A 21,887-nucleotide genomic window follows, 5' to 3' on the forward strand; every position below is an offset into this window, starting at 1 on the left:
ATTTTGTTGCAGAGTTATATATCAGTATGTAGTGTTAAATTTATTTGGGTGAATTTTCCCTCTTCTGCCACACATAAATACTAGTGAGAAATTGTTATACAGATGTTTATCAAGAGACAGTTATTATTGAATGCAAAAATATTTTATTTTTAATAGTATACTAGGGAAGTAACACAATCACATTAAATGGACTTCCATGTTTTAGTGGTGACTGTGCTGATTAATCATCAAAATTTTATGATGTTGTAAAATGAAACTGATTGTTGCATAATAAAAATTGGAATTGTTGCTAGAGTTGATAAAAAAAAATGAAATGATTGTGTGGAACTGATGGCCAGGAAGTTCGGTTGCCAGGTTACAAGTCTTATTTCATGTGATGCCACACTGGGTGACTTGTGCATCGATGATGATGAATACAACATGACTCCCAGTCCACAAGCAGAGAAAATCTCCAACGCAGCCAAGAAGTGAACCTGGCCCTGCTGCATGGTAGACAAACATATTAGAACTGATGACACACGTTGAGCAAATGTATTTCTTTTGAGATCACTGACTGAATTTTGATGAAAGATTTATTCACACATTTTATTTCATTTCACATTATTTCTTGGATGCATATTTGTTAATCATTATTATATTAATGTTCCTGCTATATTGTATTTTTGGTTACAGAGGACAGGCAAGTGGTATTTATATCCTATAAACTGATGAATTTTCCCTTGGTTCCTCTATTATAAATTACTGAAGAAAGTATATACCATAATTTGACACAGTGTCTCTACAGGAACCACAAATCCGTAAAGGCTATAGAATAAGGTTGCAAGTCAAAATGTATAACATGCATCTGGAAAGTTCAAAAAGGGCTTCCTGGAAGTAATATTGAAGTACTGTACAGTGTCCAATACTACATCAAGCAACAAATGATTTGTTTATTTACAAATATGTCTATTAAATGTTGTTTAAATTACAGGGAAAATAGAGGAAGTAGAACTGCAGGATAGTAATAAACTTTCTGGAAAATGTGGCAAAAGTACTTGGAAACTAATTTCAGTATGGATGCAGCTCTAGTATACATTGAGTATCAAAACAGCAGGCATCATATTATACCATGAGTACTGACTTTATGCATTCAAAACTTCATTCATCTCAGAGCTAGTCACAAAACTGAAATTACTTATTCACACTTTAGTACGTAAAACACTTTATCCATGACAAATATTATTATCCTGCAATTTTTTGAGTATGGAACTTATGTTTTTAATATTCCATTAAATATGCTGCTTTTTAGCATTACTATTCGAATGAAGATACAATCTGCTGTGGGAAATTTTGATGCAAGAGCACATGCTTCCAGTCACAGAATGGGAAACTCCAATGTGCATGCTTTAAATACCCTCATTAATGTGCATCTCAGAAGAAGAAATGCACAGAAGTATTGTGGGCAGGTTACATACCTCCATCGCTTCTCATATTTCTGCCTACAAAGGAAAAATAGAAACGTACTATAATAAGGGCTACTAATTCAGGACTTGTGAGTCAGTAATAACAGTAATGTGGTGTGTGTGTGTGTGTGTGTGTGTGTGTGTGTGTGTGTGTGTGTGTGTGTGTGTGTGTGATATTTATTATCCTTATTAATAGTTTAGGCCTGCTGTCTGTGAGCATGTCTTTTAGCAAATGCAGCATGAATACATACATCTCAGTGAGTCTAATTCTAGTTATACAGACAAATTATTTTTTATGAAGAAGTAAAGTGAAAGAATATCCTTGTGATTACAGGTTGCAATTATTTTTATTATTTTTGTATTCATTGACTCTTTATAGGCTAGTTTTAACAAAAGAGTTATTATTGATCTTGTATATTTAGGGACATTTGTTTAAATTAGTATGCTAGACACAAACATTTATGCCACAAGAAACAGTTAAATGTCCATCACACATGTAATAATAGTAATATACCTTTGCAATTCCAGAAAGGAAAATATAGTAAATATAGAAACTGATTGATACAGATTAATAGGTAATTTTATCTTATGTTGACAAGCTGTTTCATGGTACTCCAAAACATTATTTCAACACTTACACAAGGCTTGTTCATTGTTGTTAACTGTGGAAGAAGTAAAAAATGGCAGTGTTCACGTTATTGGTGAAAACTGCTTCTGTCGAGAGGAGAGGTAAGCATTATAATATTTAGCTTGTATGAAACTTTAGGAGCATATATTTATTCAAGAGCTGGAGTATTCCATTATTTTAACATAATTTGTAGGCCAAAAATGAGCAGAACTATAATACGGAGCTTTATATCTTGGTATTTGAGAGTTTGAAATTAGTCACTGGAAACATTTTATGTGATGACATTTTGTTATGCCTACTGTTACTACAGTTATTGCCATGCTGTTGTGAATCTGGGCTTACTGTTGGCACTCCATTTTAAATTGCAGCTAAAATCAAATTTAAGGCACATAAAAGGATTATTAAAGGTGAATATTAATTGCAGAAAGAACACTGTAATTTATAGTTTCCTATATTCCTTGTAACAAGTTCATCATTGTACTGTTCTCCTCGAAATATAATAGTAACAGGTTGCTTTTCTTGTAATAATATACTAGTTTTGGAAAATTACTGGTTCTCGAATCAGATTTAAATACTGATTTGTTGCAACATACTGTTTGCACCTTCTTTCCCCTTCTGTGCTGCATGATATAGATGAACTGATTTGAAATTCCTCTCTTGATTTGTGGCATTTTGTGATTCCTGCATCTTCCTACATCTTGCATCTGCCAATATTTATTTACTGGATTAATGGCAGACAGGGTTTCCTGAAGAGAACCCAAAATGAAGAATTATCTACACCTGCCTTCCAACTCAAGGATTCTGGAGGACTTCCTGCAGTTGAAAATTAAAACTAAGCAATGTCAACATGCATTTGCAGGTATAAAGTCAAGTACAGCATGGTCAATAGTAGATAGATGTGTAAACAACATTAAATAAAAGAAGCAGTGAAGGTGGACAATTCACACACACACACACACACACACACACACACACACACACACACACACAAAAGCAACTCACACACAGGACTACTGTCTCACGGAGCGTGGCTACAGTTTTTGTAACTGCAGTCATGTGCATGTGTGAGTTAAATTTGCACGTGTGTGTGTGTGTGTGTGTGTGTGTGTGTGTGTGTGTGTGTGTGTGTGTGTGTGTGTGTGGTGTCTATTTTTGATGAAAGCCTTATGGGCTGAAAGCTTTATTTGTTACAGTCTTTTTGTTGTATCTATCTGTGACTCAGCATCTCCACTCTATGGTGAGTGGCAACTTTTCATAATATAGTTAAGCAATGTAGTTAGTCTTTTTTAAATGAGAACATTTTTGCCATGGACTAGATTATTTATTATGATGTTCACAATTGCAGTTTTGACTTTTAAGTCATTTTGAAATAGTTAATACTCTGAAAATGCAATAGCTGTCAACATTTGGAAGAATATTAAAAGGTATGTGAGATTATATGGCTTGTGACAGCATTTGTCATATACCATCATACATAACAGGTAGAAATAAATATCTTGAGACTAGATTCCTGGTTTCTACAGATGTCAGTAATGTACACTGTGTGCTGAGTATGGAGAATTTTCTTCTGTTTGAGACACTTCATTAGTTTGAGTTTAAAATATGTTGTAGAATCTTACAACAGGTGGATGTTATTCATGTCAAGATATCAGCAGACAGGGATGGTAGTTTAGTGAATTACTTATGCTACCCCTCCCGCAGACTGGTGTGATCCATGCTTTTTTCCAACTAGTGGGCACAGTTTCTTGATTGAGGGTATATTAAGAAGGTACCTGGTCTGCAAATTCTATGCAAAACAAATAGGTATTTATCAGGCATGAATCTTTGTTAAATTTTAGCAGTTTCAAGTATTTATCAGTACCATTAATACTATCATCTAAATCATACAGCTTTGCACTGGTGTAAGAATTGAATTGGAACAATACCCTTTGATTTTACTTTGCAAAGAGACATTTGAAAATGGAGTTCAGTGTTTCTGCTTTTGTTTTATTACCTATAATTTCAGTTGCTGTGTCGTCTTTGAGAGTCTGGACACTAACTTTGATGCCAATGACTGTCTTTGTATTTGACAATAATGTCTTTGAGTTTTCTGACAGATCTTTTTGGTATGATAGTCATTGAATAGTTAATGATAAATGGAGTTTCATTATCTTCATGTATATAGTTGTGTGCTCCATTTTACAGATTATTATGCAATAGCCTCTGTTTGTTAAGAAGTTTCACAGTAATTCTGTACCATGGAGGGTCCTTTCCATCATTACCTTCTCTGTTACATGCACATCTATCCAGTATATGGTCCACTATTATTTTACTCTTGAGCCACAGTTCCTCTAGACACTACTCTCCAGAGCTAAATGTATCAAAATGCTCGCAGAGACACAAAACTTCTGACTCATTCAGAGCTCTGTGTTACAAGCTTCTCATTGAGGCACAACAGTACAGCCCATTTATCTGGGTCTGAGCAGCTAAATCTTTTTACTTGTTTTAGTTGGACTTTGTACTTTGGCAATTATTGCTGTTATAGTTACCTTATGCTCACTGTTGCCAGTGGATGCCCTCAAAGAAGTCAGGTCTGTTTGCTGCCAGTAGATCAAATATATTTCCATCACATATGGGCTTCCAAAGTACCTGTTCTAGGTACTTTCCGAAGAATTCATTTAGTGCTATGAAATGCCAATGTGATTGTATTTCTTAAAAGCTATATAAAAACTAACAGAACATATTTGATCTCTTAATCTCCATGTATTGTTTTCCATATACTGTATGTCATTCAAGTATTTGTTAAAAAAATCATAGTATGTACATTTCACATCTCCTCCTAAATTGCAGGATCAATTTCAAATGAAACTTGATGGGCCCTATACAAAACACTGAAAATAAGTGCTGTGATTATTAGAAGCATCTATCTCTCAGAGGGGTGGGTTGGAGGTAAAAACGTTATACTTATGTATGACACATTATGAAAAGGATAGTTGCTACTAACCATACAGCAAAGATGCTGAGTTGCAGATAGGCACAACAAAAAGACTATCAAACAAGTAACCTTTGGCTGCTGAGGCCAGATTATTTTTATGGAAAGGATGAAATGGATGAAGTGTGAGGAAACAAGATGAAATCTGAGAGGGTGGGCCCATGATGATGATGGGGTCCCATACTCCTTGACAAAGCGTAGGGGACAATGCGGGGGACCCACACCGCTGCACTAGGCAAGGTCCTAGCGAAGGCGGTTTGCCATTGCCTTCCTCTGACCATAATGGGGATGAATGATGATGACAAAGATGACACAACAACAGCCAGTCATCTCGAGGCAGGTGAAAATCCCCAACCCCGACAGGAATCGAACCTGGGACCCCACGCTTGGGAAGCAAGAACGCTACCATGAGACCACGAGCTCCGGACTAGTAGGCCAACAGTGAAAGGTGAAAACCAACTGAAATTGACGTGAAAACACAATGAAACCAAAGAAAAAATAAATAACAAGATTGAAATGTGGGTAGGAGGTCTGTAGGTGGGCAAGTGTGAAGGAGAGTGACAGCATATTTGACTAGATTAGGTGAAGTTAGTATGCGTGAACTGGAATAAGAGAGATGGAGTCGTAGGATGTGGTGGCACAGGAAGGTACGGAAAGTAACATGCAAGTGACACAGGAAGAGTGATTAAGTTGGAGTTCTGGGATTAATGATGTCAGTGGGAGCAATATGGGACCCAAGATGCTGCACCAACTATCGGCACAGTCTCGTGGCCATCAGCTGAGCATGAACAAGATGTTTGATACAGTGTGGCATGCAATTAAAGCACACAGTACAGTTAGGAAGGAAGAAGAGAAAGAAGGATGGGCACATAGTATAGGAATGAGTTAGAAAATAGTAACAAAGGAAAATAGCAATAGGTTAAGGGATTGAAGGAAACACTTTAGGTAAAATCAAACTATGGAAAACACAGCATGGAATAATGACAATATTAAGAAAACAGTCTGGCCTCAGCAGCCAGTGATTGTGGTCATAAGTGTGTGTGTGTGTGTGTGTGTGTGTGTGTGTGTGTGTGTGTGTGTGTGTGTGTGTGTGTGTGTGTGTGTGTGTGTTGTCTAACTCTGATGGAGGCCTTTTTTGGCCAAAAGCTTACTTGTTTAACAGTCTTTTTGTACTGCCTATCTGTGACTCAGCGTCTCGGCTATATGGTGAGTAGCAACTATGGTTTTCATAACATTATCATTATTCCAACAAGGATTTTTCATTGCTTGTACTTATGTATGTTTCACATGTCATTCTAAATCGCAGGATCAATTTCAACTAAACTTGGTTCACATACCACTTACTAAGTGGAAAGAAGTGCTCTGATGGTAAGAACCATACATCTCCTTGGGGGTGGGGGTTGAGCTGAAAGCATAACTCAGGAATGTCTGGAACAATTTCAACCACATTATATATATATATGACTATCCCTGCTGCAGTCAGGGGGGGATGTGAGGGCTAGATATTATATAAAGGCTGATCTTAGTACTGGGTGTACAATTTGTAGTGCTGCTAGGCTCATTGATGACACAATAATATTTTACCCTGTAGGTAGGGTGGTGGAAAGACAGAGGCACATCAGCATATCTCAGTAATTCCTGTAGCAATTTCTACCAAACATGGCACATGTATCAGCTGCTATTTGGAAAAAGTTACTGTGGCAGTACTATCTATATCCCTCTGTATGAGCCGTAATTTCTCGTAATTTATTTTTGCAGTCCTTACATGCATTGTATGTTGGAGGCAACAGGATCATTCTGCAGTCAGCTTTAAATGCCAGTTATTTAAATTCTGACAATAGTGTTCCTCAAAAAGAACATCGACTTCCTTACAGTGATTTCCATTTCAATTCCTAAACTATTTCCTTAAGTCTTGGGTGTTGTTCAGACCTACTAGTAGCAAATCTAGAAACCCAAATCTGAATTGTTTCTATGTATTATTTCAATCCAGCCTGGTATGGATCCCAAACACTCAATCAGTACTTGAGAATAGGTGATGCTATATGTGATCATGCTATAAGTGGTCTCCTTTACAGATGAACCACTGTTTCCTACAATTCTCCCAATAAACCAAAGCCAGCCGTTTGCCTTTCCTATCATAATCCTCCCATGCTCATTCCATTTCATATCGATTCGTAACATTACAGTCAGATATTTAAGTGACATGTCTGTGTCAAGCAGGACATTACCAGTGCTGTATCTGAAAGCTGCGGGTTTGTTTTCACTACCCATCTGCATTAACATACATTTTTCTATATTTACAGTTAGGTGGCAATCATTACCAACTAGAAGTTTTCTCAAGTCTGTTTAGCCCTAGCATCGCTATCGTTGAAAGAGGACGCAAAAAGAGGCGACATAAAAGTGTAACCTATGAACAGCTGAAGCAATTTCAACAAAATTTTTGTTTGCAAATGACTCATTTTTTTGTATAAAAATAGTGTGAGAATAAGGTAAAATTTGAAGGAAACATCACTAACTTTATCTCTTATTTTAAGGAGAAAAAGCACACTAACAAGATGCAAGCACCAGCAATCGATTCTGTGCGAAAATTTGGGCCGTAATTCGGCTAATATACAGGCATGACCTGCTGAATGTACAGATTTTAAAGTTCGAGTGTGCTGATTGTTCGTCACTCCCCCCTTCCTCCTGCAACAGCTCAGCACCTGAGGGTGAAGTGGTGTACAGGGGAATGAGCTGGGTTTTTTTTTCACACTGCTAGTGGACCAACAAGCAAATGTGTCATTAGAGAAGTAACGTAGAGCTGTTTAATTAGCAACATCACTGTTGTGCGTTATTTTCTATGGGTTGGAAAGCTGATGCTATTAAGGTGAAGAAGTTGCATTGTTCTTCAATGTGACCTGCCTGATTAAATTGTAAAATGAAAATAATGGACAACATTTGATAATAATTGTTCAGTTGCTTACGTTTATTCATTTCGAATCTGAGGCATAATACTGAACATATATGTGCATGTGGTCGACATATTAAGTACCGTGCTCTATTGTGTAAAACATGTTCTCGAACTAGATTTCAAGAGAGTTTTTGCAGATGTGTTCCCCTCCATGACAATCGTCCCTCACCTTCTAGACCCCACAAATAGGAGGGTGCTGGTTGTCAAACCACTGATCATTACTTGACACTTTCCGAATAGGATGGCACTGGTTGTCACACCACTGTACAGTACTTGGCACTCGGGCATCAGGCACCTGCAAACAGGCAGACAGCTGGCGTGTTGTTTAAAAGCTGTATGTCAGAAGGTCATAAATGTGTACTGTCGGAAGTATGATGCAAATTTTCGTGCGACACCAATTACGGGGCTGATAGATTACAAGTGCGATTTTTCTCTCCTTAAAATACGAGGTCAAGTTGCTGGTGTTTGATTGTTACTTGTAGGGGTGGCCATCAGAAAGGATGGCATAAAAATGTTCGAAAACGACATATTGGTATTTGTTTCCTGTATTTAGTTGACTGAGAGCGCTTCAAATGAGTGATGCACAACCTGTTATCCGTGTTTTATGTACTCGGACGAAATGTGATCGGATAGCAGCGCCGCTGCAGCTAGCTCAGCTGTGCCGGCGGTACTCACTCTCCCTTGGAGGGGTGGTGCCGCACCACGTGTATGATGCGGCCCGGCGGGTAGAGCGGCTGGTGCACGGTGAGCGCGATGCTAGGGTCAGAGGGGTGAACGGCGGCCGCACCCGCCGCCCGCGCCGCCTGCCGCTCGCGCCGGTACTCGCACAGGCTGGAGTCGCCTTGCAGCTCCGCCGCCGACGTCGGCATCGGCGCGCAGCCGCAGCACACCGCGCTGCAGAAGATGGTCTTCCACTGCGGGCACAGGCAGGCCACGTGCGTCACCTCACGCCCTTGAAGCTGCTACGCGCAGGTCGGTGGATTTGGCTGTGCGGTGTTTCAGAAATTACACTCGATAGAAGGCACGCAACAGTTCGCCGTACGGCGGAATTGTCGCGCGAAAGTATCGCCGCGCGGCAAAATCGCCACGCGACGAAATCGCCACGCGACGAAATCGCCGCGCGACGAAATCGCCGCGCGACGAAATCGCCGGGCGACGAAATCGCCGCGCGCCGAAATCGCCGCGAGACGAAATCGCCGCGAGACGAAATCGCCGCGAGACGAAATCGCCGCGCGACGAAATCGCCCCGTGGCGAAATCGCCATGCCACAAAATCACCGCGCCGCAAAATCGCCACGCGACAAAATCGCCACGTGACAAAATCGCCATACGACAAAGTTATGGTACTACGGAATCGCCACACAACAAAATCACCGCACAGTGGACTGACACGTGGTAGAAACGCTGTGCATCATATATATGGCACGGTGCTTTCTCCCACGACAGCACCAGCTCTAGGGATTGGGGGTCAGGGAACAAGAGAATGTGATATGCAGAGCCAGTAGAGGCTGTTTACAAGCATTTAGACGAATTTATAAAGCATTTGGAGGAATTGAAACTTATAACTTGACAACACCAGAAACAAAAACTGAGGCGAAAACTACTTTAAAGAATAAGAGGAAACTCAAATTCATTGTTTTAAGTTTTTTCTGGTATGCAATATATATATATCATATCACAGCCTTACTACCCCAGGTTGCGTTTGCTCTGGAGAAGAGTGTTTCTGATGAAGCTTAAATCAATTAAAACTTATCTGAGGAGCACGGTTTCTGAATAAACGTTAACAAATCTGAGAATTTCAACAGAATACAAACGAGCTGCTTCCATAAAGTGTGATGAGATCATAACCATTCTTGTTGCCAAGAAAGCTCGGAATGTAAAATTTTAAATTTATTATTTGTACTGTGTAATCAGCTTTTTTTGTATTTTTTTCACTTTGACTTTAATTCATTCAGTAAAATAAGTTATTTGGAAATACACTTACGCAAAAAATTTCGCGACACCAAGAAAGAGTTGTGTGACATAAACGAAAGCTGGTAGGTGTGTTTCTACATTGTAGAGATGGTGTCTACTCAAATTCCACGACAGTGGCGTAATAGTGGCGCTGATAGAGCCACTATGAGGGTCCAAATCAGGTTTTGCTTTAAATACGCGCTGTAACAGTCGTGGCCGTTATTTACCTTTGCGACTGGACGTGGTGCGCTGATGTTAATCAAGAATGCCTGTAAGGCGCCAAAGACATCATCTACACCTCAGTGAGTTTGAAAGTGGCGCTGTACCACGGCTACATGAAGCTGGATGTTCCGTCTGCGGAACTGCAGAACGACTTGGCAGAAATGTAGCCACTGTACGTGATTGCTGGCAGCGGTGGTCATGTGGATATACGGTCGCAAGAAGACCGGGATCAGGGCGGTGACGTGGCACTGCCGAGAGGGAAGACGATCGTGTCCGGCGTATTGTACGGCTCTGGCTCACCGTGCTGCACTTGCAGCAGCAATCTGAGCAGCAGTTGGCATCGTAGTGACACAACGAACTGTTACAAATCGGTTTCTTCAAGGACAGGTCCGAGCCAGACAACCTGTAGCGTACATTCCACTGTCCCCAACCCACCGTCGTTTCAGACTTCGGTGGCGTTAAGCGAGAGCTCACTGGAGGGCAGGGTGGAGGTCTGTTGTGTTTTCTGTGAAAGCTGGTCCTTTCTCGGTGCCGAGGAGGAGCTCAGTTCAGGGCCTGCAACCAACCTGTCTTGACGCAGGACACACTGGATTTACAGCCACCGTTGTGGTCTCTGATCCGATTTCGTTTGACAGCAGAAGCACTGTCGTGGTTATCCCACGCCACCCTGACTTCCAAATTTGTACGTCAGTCTGGTGATTCGAGCTGTCGTCCTGGCATTCACGAAAAGCATCTCAGGGGACGTTTTCCAACAGGATAACGCTCGCGTCATGCCACTGTTGTTACCCAGGATGCTCTGCAGTGTCGACACTTTGCCCTGGTCTGCCCTAACATCAGATCTGTCTCCAGCAGAGGACTTATGAGACATCATCGGATGACAACTCCAGCGTCAACCACAACCACCGTTAACCACCACTGTAACGACCGAACAAGTGGAGCAATACTCACAAACTGACATACGGCACCTGTACAACACAGTGCGTGCGCGTTTGCAGGCTTGCATTGGACATTCTGGCTGTTACACCAGTTGTAATGTACGAGCATTTCACAAATGCAATGGCTTTTCTCGCGCTTGCATTAACCTGTGATCTTGCAGTGTTAACCACTTACACATGTTTCCGGAATGAGATTTTCACTCTGCAGCGGAATATGCGCTCATATGAAACTTCCTGGCAGATTTTAATCTTTTTAATTACACTCCTGGAAATGGAAAAAAGAACACATTGACACCGGTGTGTCAGACCCACCATACTTGCTCCGGACACTGCGAGAGGGCTGTACAAGCAATGATCACACGCACGGCACAGCGGACACACCAGGAACCGCGGTGTTGGCCGTCGAATGGCGCTAGCTGCGCAGCATTTTTGCACCGCCGCCGTCAGTGTCAGCCAGTTTGCTGTGGCATACGGAGCTCCATCGCAGTCTTTAACACTGGTAGCATGCTGCGACAGCGTGGACGTGAACCGTATGTGCAGTTGACGGACTTTGAGCGAGGGCGTATAGTGGGCATGTGGGAGGCCGGGTGGACGTACCGCCGAATTGCTCAACACGTGGGGCGTGAGGTCTCCACAGCACATCGATGTTGTCGCCAGTGGTCGGCGGATGGTGCACGTGCCCGTCGACCTGGGACCGGACCGCAGCGACGCACGGATGCACGCCAAGACCGTAGGATCCTACGCAGTGCCGTAGGGGACCGCACCGCCACTTCCCAGCAAATTCGGGACACTGTTGCTCCTGGGGTATCGGCGAGGACCATTCGCAACCGTCTCCATGAAGCTGGGCTACGGTCCCACACACCGTTAGGCCGTCTTCCGCTCACGCCCCAACATTGTGCAGCTCGCCTCCAGTGGTGTCGCGTCAGGCGTGAATGGAGGGACGAATGGAGACGTGTCGTCTTCAGCGATGAGAGTCGCTTCTGCCTTGGTGCCAATGATGGTCGTATGCGTGTTTGGCGCCGTGCAGGTGAGCGCCACAATCAGGACTGCATACGACCGAGGCACACAGGGCCAACACCCGGCATCATGGTGTGGGGAGCGATCTCCTACACTGGCCGTACACCTCTGGTGATCGTCGAGGGGACACTGAATAGTGCACGGTACATCCCAATCGTCATCGAACCCATCGTTCTACCATTCCTAGACCGGCAAGGGAACTTGCTGTTCCAACAGGACAATGTACGTCCGCATGTATCCCGTGCCACCGAACGTGCTCTAGAAGGTGTAAGTCAACTACCCTGGCCAGCAAGATCTCCGGATCTGTCCCCCATTGAGTATGTTTGGGACTGGATGAAGCGTCGTCTCACGCGGTCTGCAAGTCCAGCACGAACGCTGGTCCAACTGAGGCGCCAGATGGAAATGGCATGGCAAGTTGTTCCACAGGACTACATCCAGCATTTCTACGATCGTCTCCATGGGAGAATAGCAGCCTGCATTGCTGCGAAAGGTGGATATACATTGTACTAGTGCCGACATTGTTCATGCTCTGTTGCCTGTGTCTATGTGCCTGTGGTTCTGTCAGTGTGATCATGTGATGTATCTGACCCCAGGAATGTGTAAATAAAGTTTCCCCTTCCTGGGACAATGAATTCACGGTGTTCTTATTTCAATTTCCAGGAGTGTATTTTTAATTAATTAATTAATTAATTTTTAATTAATTTTAATTAATTCTAAGATTTCAATCTGCCAGGAAGTTTCATATCAGTGCACACTCCGCTGCAGAGTGCAAATCTCATTCTGGAAACATCCCCCAGGCTGTGGCTAAGCCATGTCTCCGCATTATCCTTTCTTTCAGGAGTGCTAGTTCTGCAACGTTCGCAGGAGAGCCTCTGTAAAGTTTGGAAGGTGGGAGACAAGGTACTGGCAGAAGTAAAGCTGTGAGTACCGGGCGTGAGTCGTGCTTCGGTAGCTCAGATGGTAGAGCACTTGCCCGCGAAAGGCAAAGGTCCCGAGTTCGAGTCTCGGTCGGGCACACAGTTTTAATCTGCCAGGAAGTTTCACTTACACATGTTACCTAGATAAAAGTTTTTCTGCAATTTCATTAGTCTACATTAATTTCTTTTTCTTTCGCTATTTTTTCGTCAGTGTATAAGTTTAAACAGGCTCTTATCTTTTTTTTTCCCTGTAGAATTATTTCTCACTGATATTTTGCGATGAATGGATCTTCTTCAGTGAGTGCACTTTAATACACAACATTTTGTTAAAAAAAAAAGAAAGAAAAATACATGTCCACCTTATTATTTAACAGATCTTTCAAAGTCTGAACTGAAAGAGCGTTCCACAAACCAACCTTATGAGAAAACACCAGTTCAGCAGGGGCGTTAGATCAACATAAACAAAGAAGAAATTCTAAGATTTTAAGACATATGGTGTAAGGCACATTGTTAGTATTGCAATGTGCAATAATTTCCACCCAACAGTCACTAGATTATTCTTCTTTCAGTTTCCATTTTTCTAATATTTTTGGTGATGTGTATTTTTTAATATGCATATTATCATCATGGAGGGCGCGAATACCCACGGGTAAGATGGGTCCATGGCTGCCCTCTAGCTCTCAAGGAAAAGAAAAAAAAAAAGTGTAGTCAGGTGGTCCTCTTTCAAGGAAATGATTTAAAAGTCGATATTATGCAGATTTTTAACAGAGTCGGAAATGGAACATTTGTTGTGGCTACTTACAAGTCGCCATTTGTCTTCCAGAACATTAAAAACACTCCATGCCTCCAATGTATGTATGAATGTTTTGAACTGGGGACCTAGAAACGACGGAGAGGCTTCGTCGCCGCCGTAGTCCGCAGTGGTACACAACCCCGCAGGGCGCTACAGCAGTCCACTCACCCCACCGCTGCCCCACGCCGATCCCAGGCTTATCGTCGTGCGGTTCGACCCCCGAGTGGACAACCCCCGACCCCCTCACGAACGTCTCATTCCAGAAGAGTGTAACCTCAATCAATGTTTGCGTAGTAGAGTAATTATGGTGTACGTGTACTTGGAGCCACTGATTGCGCAGCAATGGCCGACAAAGTGTAACTGAGGCGGAATAAGGGGAACGAGCCTGCATTCGCCGAGGCAGATGGAAAACCGTCTTAAAAACCATCCACAGGCTGGCAGGCACACCGGACCGCGAAACTACTCGGCCGGGCGGCTTCGCACGCCTTCCCGCTCGAGAAGCAGCACGTTAGACCGCACGGCTAGCCGGGTGGGCTCCCCCTCCCATACATACTTCTAAGGGAAAAAAATTTTAATGAGACGGAAATCGGAATATGTGATGTACATGTACAGACAAACAAATGATTAGCCGCGAAGAGTGTCCGCGCGGTTTGATACGCCATGTCCCGGGCTGCGCGGCCCCTCCCGTCGGAGGTTCGAGTCTTCCCTCGGGTATGGTTGTGTGTGTTGCTCTTAGTATAAATTCGCTTAAGTTAGTTAAAGCAGTGTGTAAGTCTAGGGACCGATGATGTCAGCAGTTTGGTCGCTTAGGAATTCACACAAATTTGAACATTTGAAACAAATGGTTACAATTTCAGAAAAAAACTGGATGATTTTTCAAGAGAAAGAGCCTCACAAATCGAGCAAGTCAATAACGCACTTGTCCACCTCCGGCTCTTACGCAAGTAGTTATTCGGATTGGCATTGGTAGAGTTGCTGGGTGTTCTGTTGGACATCGTGGCAAATTCTGTTCAATTGGAGTGTTAGATCGCCAAAATTCCGAGCTGGCTGGGGTGCCCGGCTCATATAGCTCCAAACTTGACAACTGAGGAGCTATGTGGTGACCTGTTCAAATAACTTACGGGTTTGCTGCCGGGTGACGTCGTCGACCACCGCCGATATTTCGACAGGAGCACACCCTGCCATTCTCAAGGCACAACTGCAAGGGGGGAGATGTATGCAAGGGAATTTCATACCTCGGTTCACAGAGGAGTAACAAGGAAGATACCACACACAGAACAAGTGTCAACACAAAGACAGTCAACATCAGAAATATCGATAGTGACTATTAATGAACAGGTGAGGTGGCACTAATTCTGTCCCTCTGTTTTTGATGAGAGACAGAGCCGGATTCCAAGCAGCATTTAAACAAAATCCACCATCTCTGTTTGTAAGGTTGCTTGATAGTTTGATTTCAACAGTTTCCCTAATAACACTGTCCCAATAGCTGGACGTGCAATCCAGAATCTCCGTGTTGTTGTATTCCATAGGATGACCGGTGTCAAGGCAATGTTCTCCAATAGCGGATTTGCTCGGCTGTTGTAAGCGTGTGTGACGCTTATGTTCAATACACCGGTCTTCCACAGTCCTGATTGTCTGACCAATGTATGACATGCCACAACAGCAAGGAATACCATATACCCCAGCCTTATGCAAACCAAGATATTCTTTTAGGGACGCCAACAGGGCCTTAATCTTAGAAAGTGGTCGAATACACATTTCACATCATATTTCCGCAAAATACGGCCAATCCTGTTGGAAATGCTTCCTGCGTAAGGCAAAAAGGCTGTAGACTTAGGTGCCACTTCGTTGCTATCGTCACTCACGCACGTTTGATCTGCCTCTCTCTATAACCATTCTGACGAAAGGTGACTTCGAGATGTGGTAGCTCAGCTGCCAAACTTTCAGGGTCTGAGATAACGTGGGCCTTGTGAACCAAGGTACAAAGTACTCCTTCATGCTGAGCTGGATGGTGACAACTATCAGCTCGCAGATACAAGTCAGTGTGAGTAGGCTTCCTATAAACAGAATGTCCCAACGTACCATCAGTCTTCCTTCTGACCAACACATCAAGGAAGGGAAGGCATCCATTCTTTTCCACCTCCATAGTGAAAAAGATAATGCCTGCCCGTAAACAGCTAGAGTTTGTAATGCTTGTCTTCGTTCTTGCCAATCCATGCCTTGCCCAGTAAGGTCTCCGGATCTCTCCAAAATTGATAAAGTTTGTAGAATTATGGGGAAGGCCCTCCGACCATGTCGGGATTTTGACGATCTAACTCGCCAGTTGGACAGAATGTGGCACGATATCCCTTACGAGGACATCGAGCGACTCTATCAATCAACGCCGAACCAAGTAACTACATGCAAAGGGCCAGAGGTAGACCAACACGTGACTGACTTACTCAGTTTGTGAAGCTATTTCACTTGAATAACGTATCGAATCTTTCTGAAACTGTAATAATTTGTTTGTCTCTACATGTTCATCCCATTACTGATTTCCGTCCCATTAGGATAATTCCTTCTTGGTGCGTCTGATTTTTGTGTGTTAAAAGTGTATTTTGATCCACTGAATCAAAAGGAAATTATGAAAATATACATTTCATTCATAAGACATAAATTCTAGCCGGCCGAGGTGGCCGAGCGGTTCTAGGCGCTTCAGTCTGGATGGAGCTGTGCGACCGCTACTGTCGCAAGTTCGAATCCTGCCTCGGGCATGGATGTGTGTGATGTCCTTAGGTTCGTTAGGTTTAAGTAGTTCTAAGTTCTCGGGGACTGATGACCTCAGATGTGAAGTCCCATAGTGCTCAGAGCCATTTGAACATAAATTCTGTCTTAATGGATGTCAAGCGACCAAACTACAAGAAGCCATCTCAGCTGAAGGTGATCACATGTGGACAATTGTGGAGACCGTTCTGTTAGTTAGGTGAGTTAGTGCCACAGTAATTATTATGTTCGACTCAGTTAAGTAGTACTGTGAGGTTACAACACCACAGCAATTGGAAGTGGAGTAATATGTCCTTGTTTTGGCGTGAGCGATGATAAACGGAATGTTTTCGTTGGTTTTTAGCCATTTAATATCACATCCAACATTGTATGAAATCACGATGGAATAACTTTGACTGTGAGATACGTACAGAAGTTGTGGATCTGAGACTCACCTGGCGGATCGACTTTTACGAACAAAAGTACAAAGGTAAGGCACGGCCTAAGTACTAAATGGCGAATCTCTTTTCAGGGCCAATACAGCACCTGCCAGAGTCAATCACTTATGAGGCTCCACAAGACTCAGTCTTAGGTTCGCTATTGTTTCTCATGTATGAAAACAACCTTACATCTAAGATAGAACAAGCACAATTAGTTATTTTTGCGTATGACCCTATGATTGTATTCAATGCAAACATACACATGGCAACAGAAGAAATGGTAAATAACATTCTTAAAATTACTATTGAATGGCTGTCTGCAAATGCTGTCACTACTAGTTCAAATAGACAACATATTCAGGTTTGTACATTTAGAAGTGTAACGGATGGCGAAGAAATAATAAATATAGTGGGTACTTCAAAATTTTTAGATGAAAAAAAAAAACACATTTTGAAACTCCTAGAACTACCTCGTTCAGCCACATTTGCACTTAGAATCATTACCAACCGAGCAGCTGACATATTTTGCGTGTTTTAATTCCATACTGTCATATGGAATACTGTTCTGGTGTAACTCTTCTTCAATAAAGAAAGTCCTGGTAGATTGAAACTCTGCGGCAGATCGAGACTTGAACAGGGGACCTTTGCCTTCCACGGCAAATGCTTTACAAACTGAGGTACCCAAACACGACCCATAAGTAGCCCACACAGCTTTACTTCCGCGAGTACCCTGTCTCGTACCTTCCTATTGGCGGAAGTACAGCTGCGAGGACAGATTATGGGTTGTCATTGGGTAACTCAGCTGGCAGAGCACTTGTTCGCGGAAGGTAAAGTTCCCTAATTCGACTCTCGATATGGCATAGTTAAAATCTACTAAGAAGGTTCTTATCAGCGCACACTCAGCTGCACGATGAAAGATTGATTCTAAAATCTTCATTGTTGGAAAACGCGCCGTAATAATTATGTGTGGTGGTCACCCCCAGTCATACTGTAGACATCTGTTTAAGGACTTACGCATTTTGACTACTGTTTCACAGTACAAATGCTCCTCGATGAAGTTTGTTGTCAACAGTCGACTGCAACTAAAAAGGGACCGTCGTGCTCATAATTACTATACTGGAAGGAAAAATGACATTCTTTACTCCACAATAAGCAGAAAAGGGGTGCACAATGCTGTCACCAAAATGTTTGATCATTAACATATTGATATAAAATGTCTGACGAACAGCAAAGTTGAATCTGACAGCAAATAGCAAAATTTAATCCTTGACAACTCCTCCTATTCCGCAGACAATTCTATCTACCGGGTGATCAAAAAGTCAGTATAAATTTGAAAACTTAATAAACCACGGAATAATGTAGATAGAGAGGTAAAAACTGACACACATGCTTGGAATGACATGTGGTTTTGTTAGAACAAAAAAAAAAAAAAACAAAGTTCACAAAATGATCGACAGATGGCGCTGGACAGCAAAACGTGAGTGACTGCGCATGACAATCGTGTATAGATGGAGCTGTAATGAGAGAGAGAGAGAGAGAATCAGATGCGCCAGCAGTCGCAGCATGTTGACGTTACCTGAAAAGGCGCTTTTAGTGAAGCTGTATTATCAGAATGGGGAATGTGCTAGTTCAGCGTTACTATCCTATTGCCATAGGAAGGGGACACTAACGGGTAAAAGTCCGTTGACAAATGCAGCTGTGGCGAGAATGATTTCGAAGTTCGAAGCCACGGGTTGTTTAGACGATAGATCCAGTAGTGGCCGACCGAGCACAAGGCGTAATGCTGCTGAGACAGTTCAGGAAGAAATGGAGACTGTAGCGGGTTCGTCTATGCACGGGGAAGTCAGCGCTCGTGCAGTCGCACGTCGCACTGGCATTCCATACACTACTGTTTGGTTGGTACTTAAACGTACCCTCCGATGCTATCCGTACAAAATCCATCGGCACCATGGACTGTTACAAGGCGATTTAGTGAAGCGGAGGACATTTGCGGTGTGGGCATTTCGAAAGATGGCAGAAGATGACGATTGGTTGAGTAACGTCTTATGGAACGACGAAGCTCATTTCACGCTCCGAGGGTCTGTCAACGCTCACAACTGCAGAATTTGGGCTACCGAAAATCCTAGAACTGTCGTGGAAACTCCATTGCACGACGAGAAAGTCACGGTATGGGTTGGATTTACCACATATACCGTTATCGGGCCTTTTTTCTCCGAGGACATGCGTGATTCTGGTTTTGTAACTGCTACCGTGAGGGGTGAGAGGTACGCCGATATGTTACAGAATCGCATCATTCCCAGTCTGGCTGATAAAAAGACCTGCTGGAACGTACGATGTTTATGCAGGATGGCGCTCCACCCCATATTGCTAGACGCGTGAAACATCTCTTGCGCGCGTCGTTTGGTGATGATCGTGTGCTCAGCCGCCACTTTCGTCATGCTTGGTTTCCCAGGTCCTCAGACCTCAGTCCGTGCGATTATTGGCTTTGGGGTTACCTGAAGTCGCAAGTGTATCGTGGTCGACCGACATCTCTAGAGATGCTGAAAGACAACATCCGACGCCAATACCTCACCATAACTCGGGACATGCTTTACAGTGCTGTTCACAACATTGTTCCTCGACTACAGGTATTGTTGAGGAATGATGGTGGACGTATTGAGCATTTCCTGTAAAGAACATCATTTTTGCTTTGTCTTACTTTGTTATGCTAATTATTGCTATTCTGATCAGATGAAGCGCCATCTGTCGGGCATTTTTTGAAATTTTGTATTTTTTTGGTTATAATGAAACCCCATATCATTCCAAGCACGTGTGTCAATTTGTACTTCTCTATGTATATTACTCCGTGATGTATTCAGTTTTCGAATTTATACTGACTTTCTGATCACCCGGTATGAAAGGAGGCCAATAGGAACTTTTAACTCATGTCCGTATTTAAAAAGAAGACCATGTAAATGTTCAACATGTAGTCAAAATTTACATATGAATGTGTAATTTGATTGTGAAATGACACGATCTGTATCACTGCGGTTAATTGTATAAATGGTACATGACACTAACTAACTACCTAACTAATTAGTAGCCCACATTCCTTGCGTAGGTTCCCACACAACAATGGACAGCCTGGCGTCGTCGTGCGTGGAACATCCTGTAGTTTGATAGTTGGCATCGTGATGAGTGTGTTGGAGTCTAGTGACTGCTTTGTCCTGTATGTGCGGTGTACGGCAGACGGGCTGCGCCGGACTCACCTTGGGGTCCTTGCTGCGCTTGATGGTGTTGATGAGGTCGGCGCGAAGCGACTCCAGCTGGTGCAGGCCGATGCGCGGTACCACATCCTTGCCCACCACCACAGACGTGATGAACTGCTTGCTGTACTCCGCAGCGGGCATGCTGGCCGGACACAGTTGCATCGTGTTTTTATTACTCCTTTACAGCAAACATTGTGCAGAAAGTACATCATGAAAGTGCACAAGTCGGAGTGCGTGATATGATAGTACACTGAAGAGCCATAATGTCGTTGTGGGTTCTATGTGAGTGGAAGTTGAAAAAAAAATGGAACCTAAGAAACAGCGTAAAGTTTTCTTGTTTGGGAAAGAAAATAAAAGCGTCATTAATTAATATCTTCACAGTCAGCTCCAAGCATTCACCGCGGGACACAGAGATATTGAGCATCTTTGGTCGGAATTTAAAGGTATTGTCCACCATCCGCTAGAGAAGTATGTGCCTAGCAAAAATATAGGGGAGCGATAGGATCAACCTTGGTATAACAAACGTATTAAGAAGTTGCTGAGTAAGTAGAGAATTTTGCACACTCGTTTTAAACGTAGTCACCGCCCCTCTGACAAACAGAAATTATGCGAAATGTAAGCAGCTGTCAGAAGGACAATGAGAGATTCCATTAACGAATTTGAAATCAATATTTTATCTGCAGATTCTAAAAATAATCCCAATAAATATTGGTCTTAACATAAAATCTATGAACTCTACAGATAATTCAATACCTTCTCTTACTGACAGTACGGGTAAAGTAACTGATGATGATAAACAGAAAGCCGAAATTCTAAACCTAGCTTTCAAAAACTCGTTGACGGTAGAGAACTGTAGCATCATTCCCCCTTTCAATTACCGAACAAACTCAAGGATGGCTGACACAGTATTTAGTGTATCTGGGATTTAAAACATTTAAGATCCTTAGACGCCAGGAAGGCCTCTGGCCCATACGGTATCCTCGTAAGGTTTTATGTTGAGTATGCTACAAACACAGCAACATTCTTATCCATCATCTATCAGAGATCATTGGAACAGCGGAAAGTTCCACGGGACCGGAAGAAGGCCCACGTCATAGCAATCTATAAAAAGTGTAGAAAATCGCATGCACATAATTACCGGCCAATTTCACTGACATCGATTTGTTGCAGAATCATGGAACATATTTTTGTGTTCACGCATAATGATCTTTCTAGACTCTGAGAAGTTCGTTTGCAGAAACCAGCACGGTTTTAGGAAACAGCGGTCATGCGAGACACAGCTCGCTCTCTTTGTGCATGATATACAGCAGACTTTAGATACAGGCTCCCAGGTAGATGCTATTTTCCTAGACTTCCGGAAGGTGTTCGATACAGTTCCGCACAGTCGTCTGATAAACAAAGTATCAGAGCAGCTGTGTGGCTGGATTGAAGAGTTTTTAGCAAACAGAACACAGCATGTTGTTATCAATGGAGAAACGTCTAAAGACGTTAAAGTAACCTCTGGCGTGCCACAGGGGAGTGTTATGGGACCATTGCTTTTCACAATATATATAAATGACCTAGTAGATAGTGTCGGAAGTTCCATGCGGCTTTTCGCGGATGATGCTGTAATATACAGAGAAGTTTCAGC

The 21,887-nt window shown here is 42.8% G+C and overlaps 1 protein-coding gene across 1 annotated transcript in view; it reads right to left on the minus strand.

Moving 5' to 3' along the window:
- The window catches only part of LOC126285033 (diacylglycerol lipase-alpha), a 591,792-nt gene that overhangs the window by 328,078 nt on the left and 241,827 nt on the right, over positions 1–21,887 (minus strand). The window contains exons 11-13 of the mRNA XM_049984357.1: positions 20,258–20,399; positions 8,667–8,905; positions 1,455–1,478 (exon numbers count right to left, since the gene is read on the minus strand). Coding sequence (XP_049840314.1) covers positions 1,455–1,478; positions 8,667–8,905; positions 20,258–20,399 — 405 coding nt within the window. The remainder of the gene's footprint in view (positions 1–1,454; positions 1,479–8,666; positions 8,906–20,257; positions 20,400–21,887) is intronic.

This window comes from Schistocerca gregaria, chromosome 8 (assembly GCF_023897955.1).
Source record: "Schistocerca gregaria isolate iqSchGreg1 chromosome 8, iqSchGreg1.2, whole genome shotgun sequence".
Lineage (NCBI taxonomy): Eukaryota > Metazoa > Arthropoda > Insecta > Orthoptera > Acrididae > Schistocerca > Schistocerca gregaria.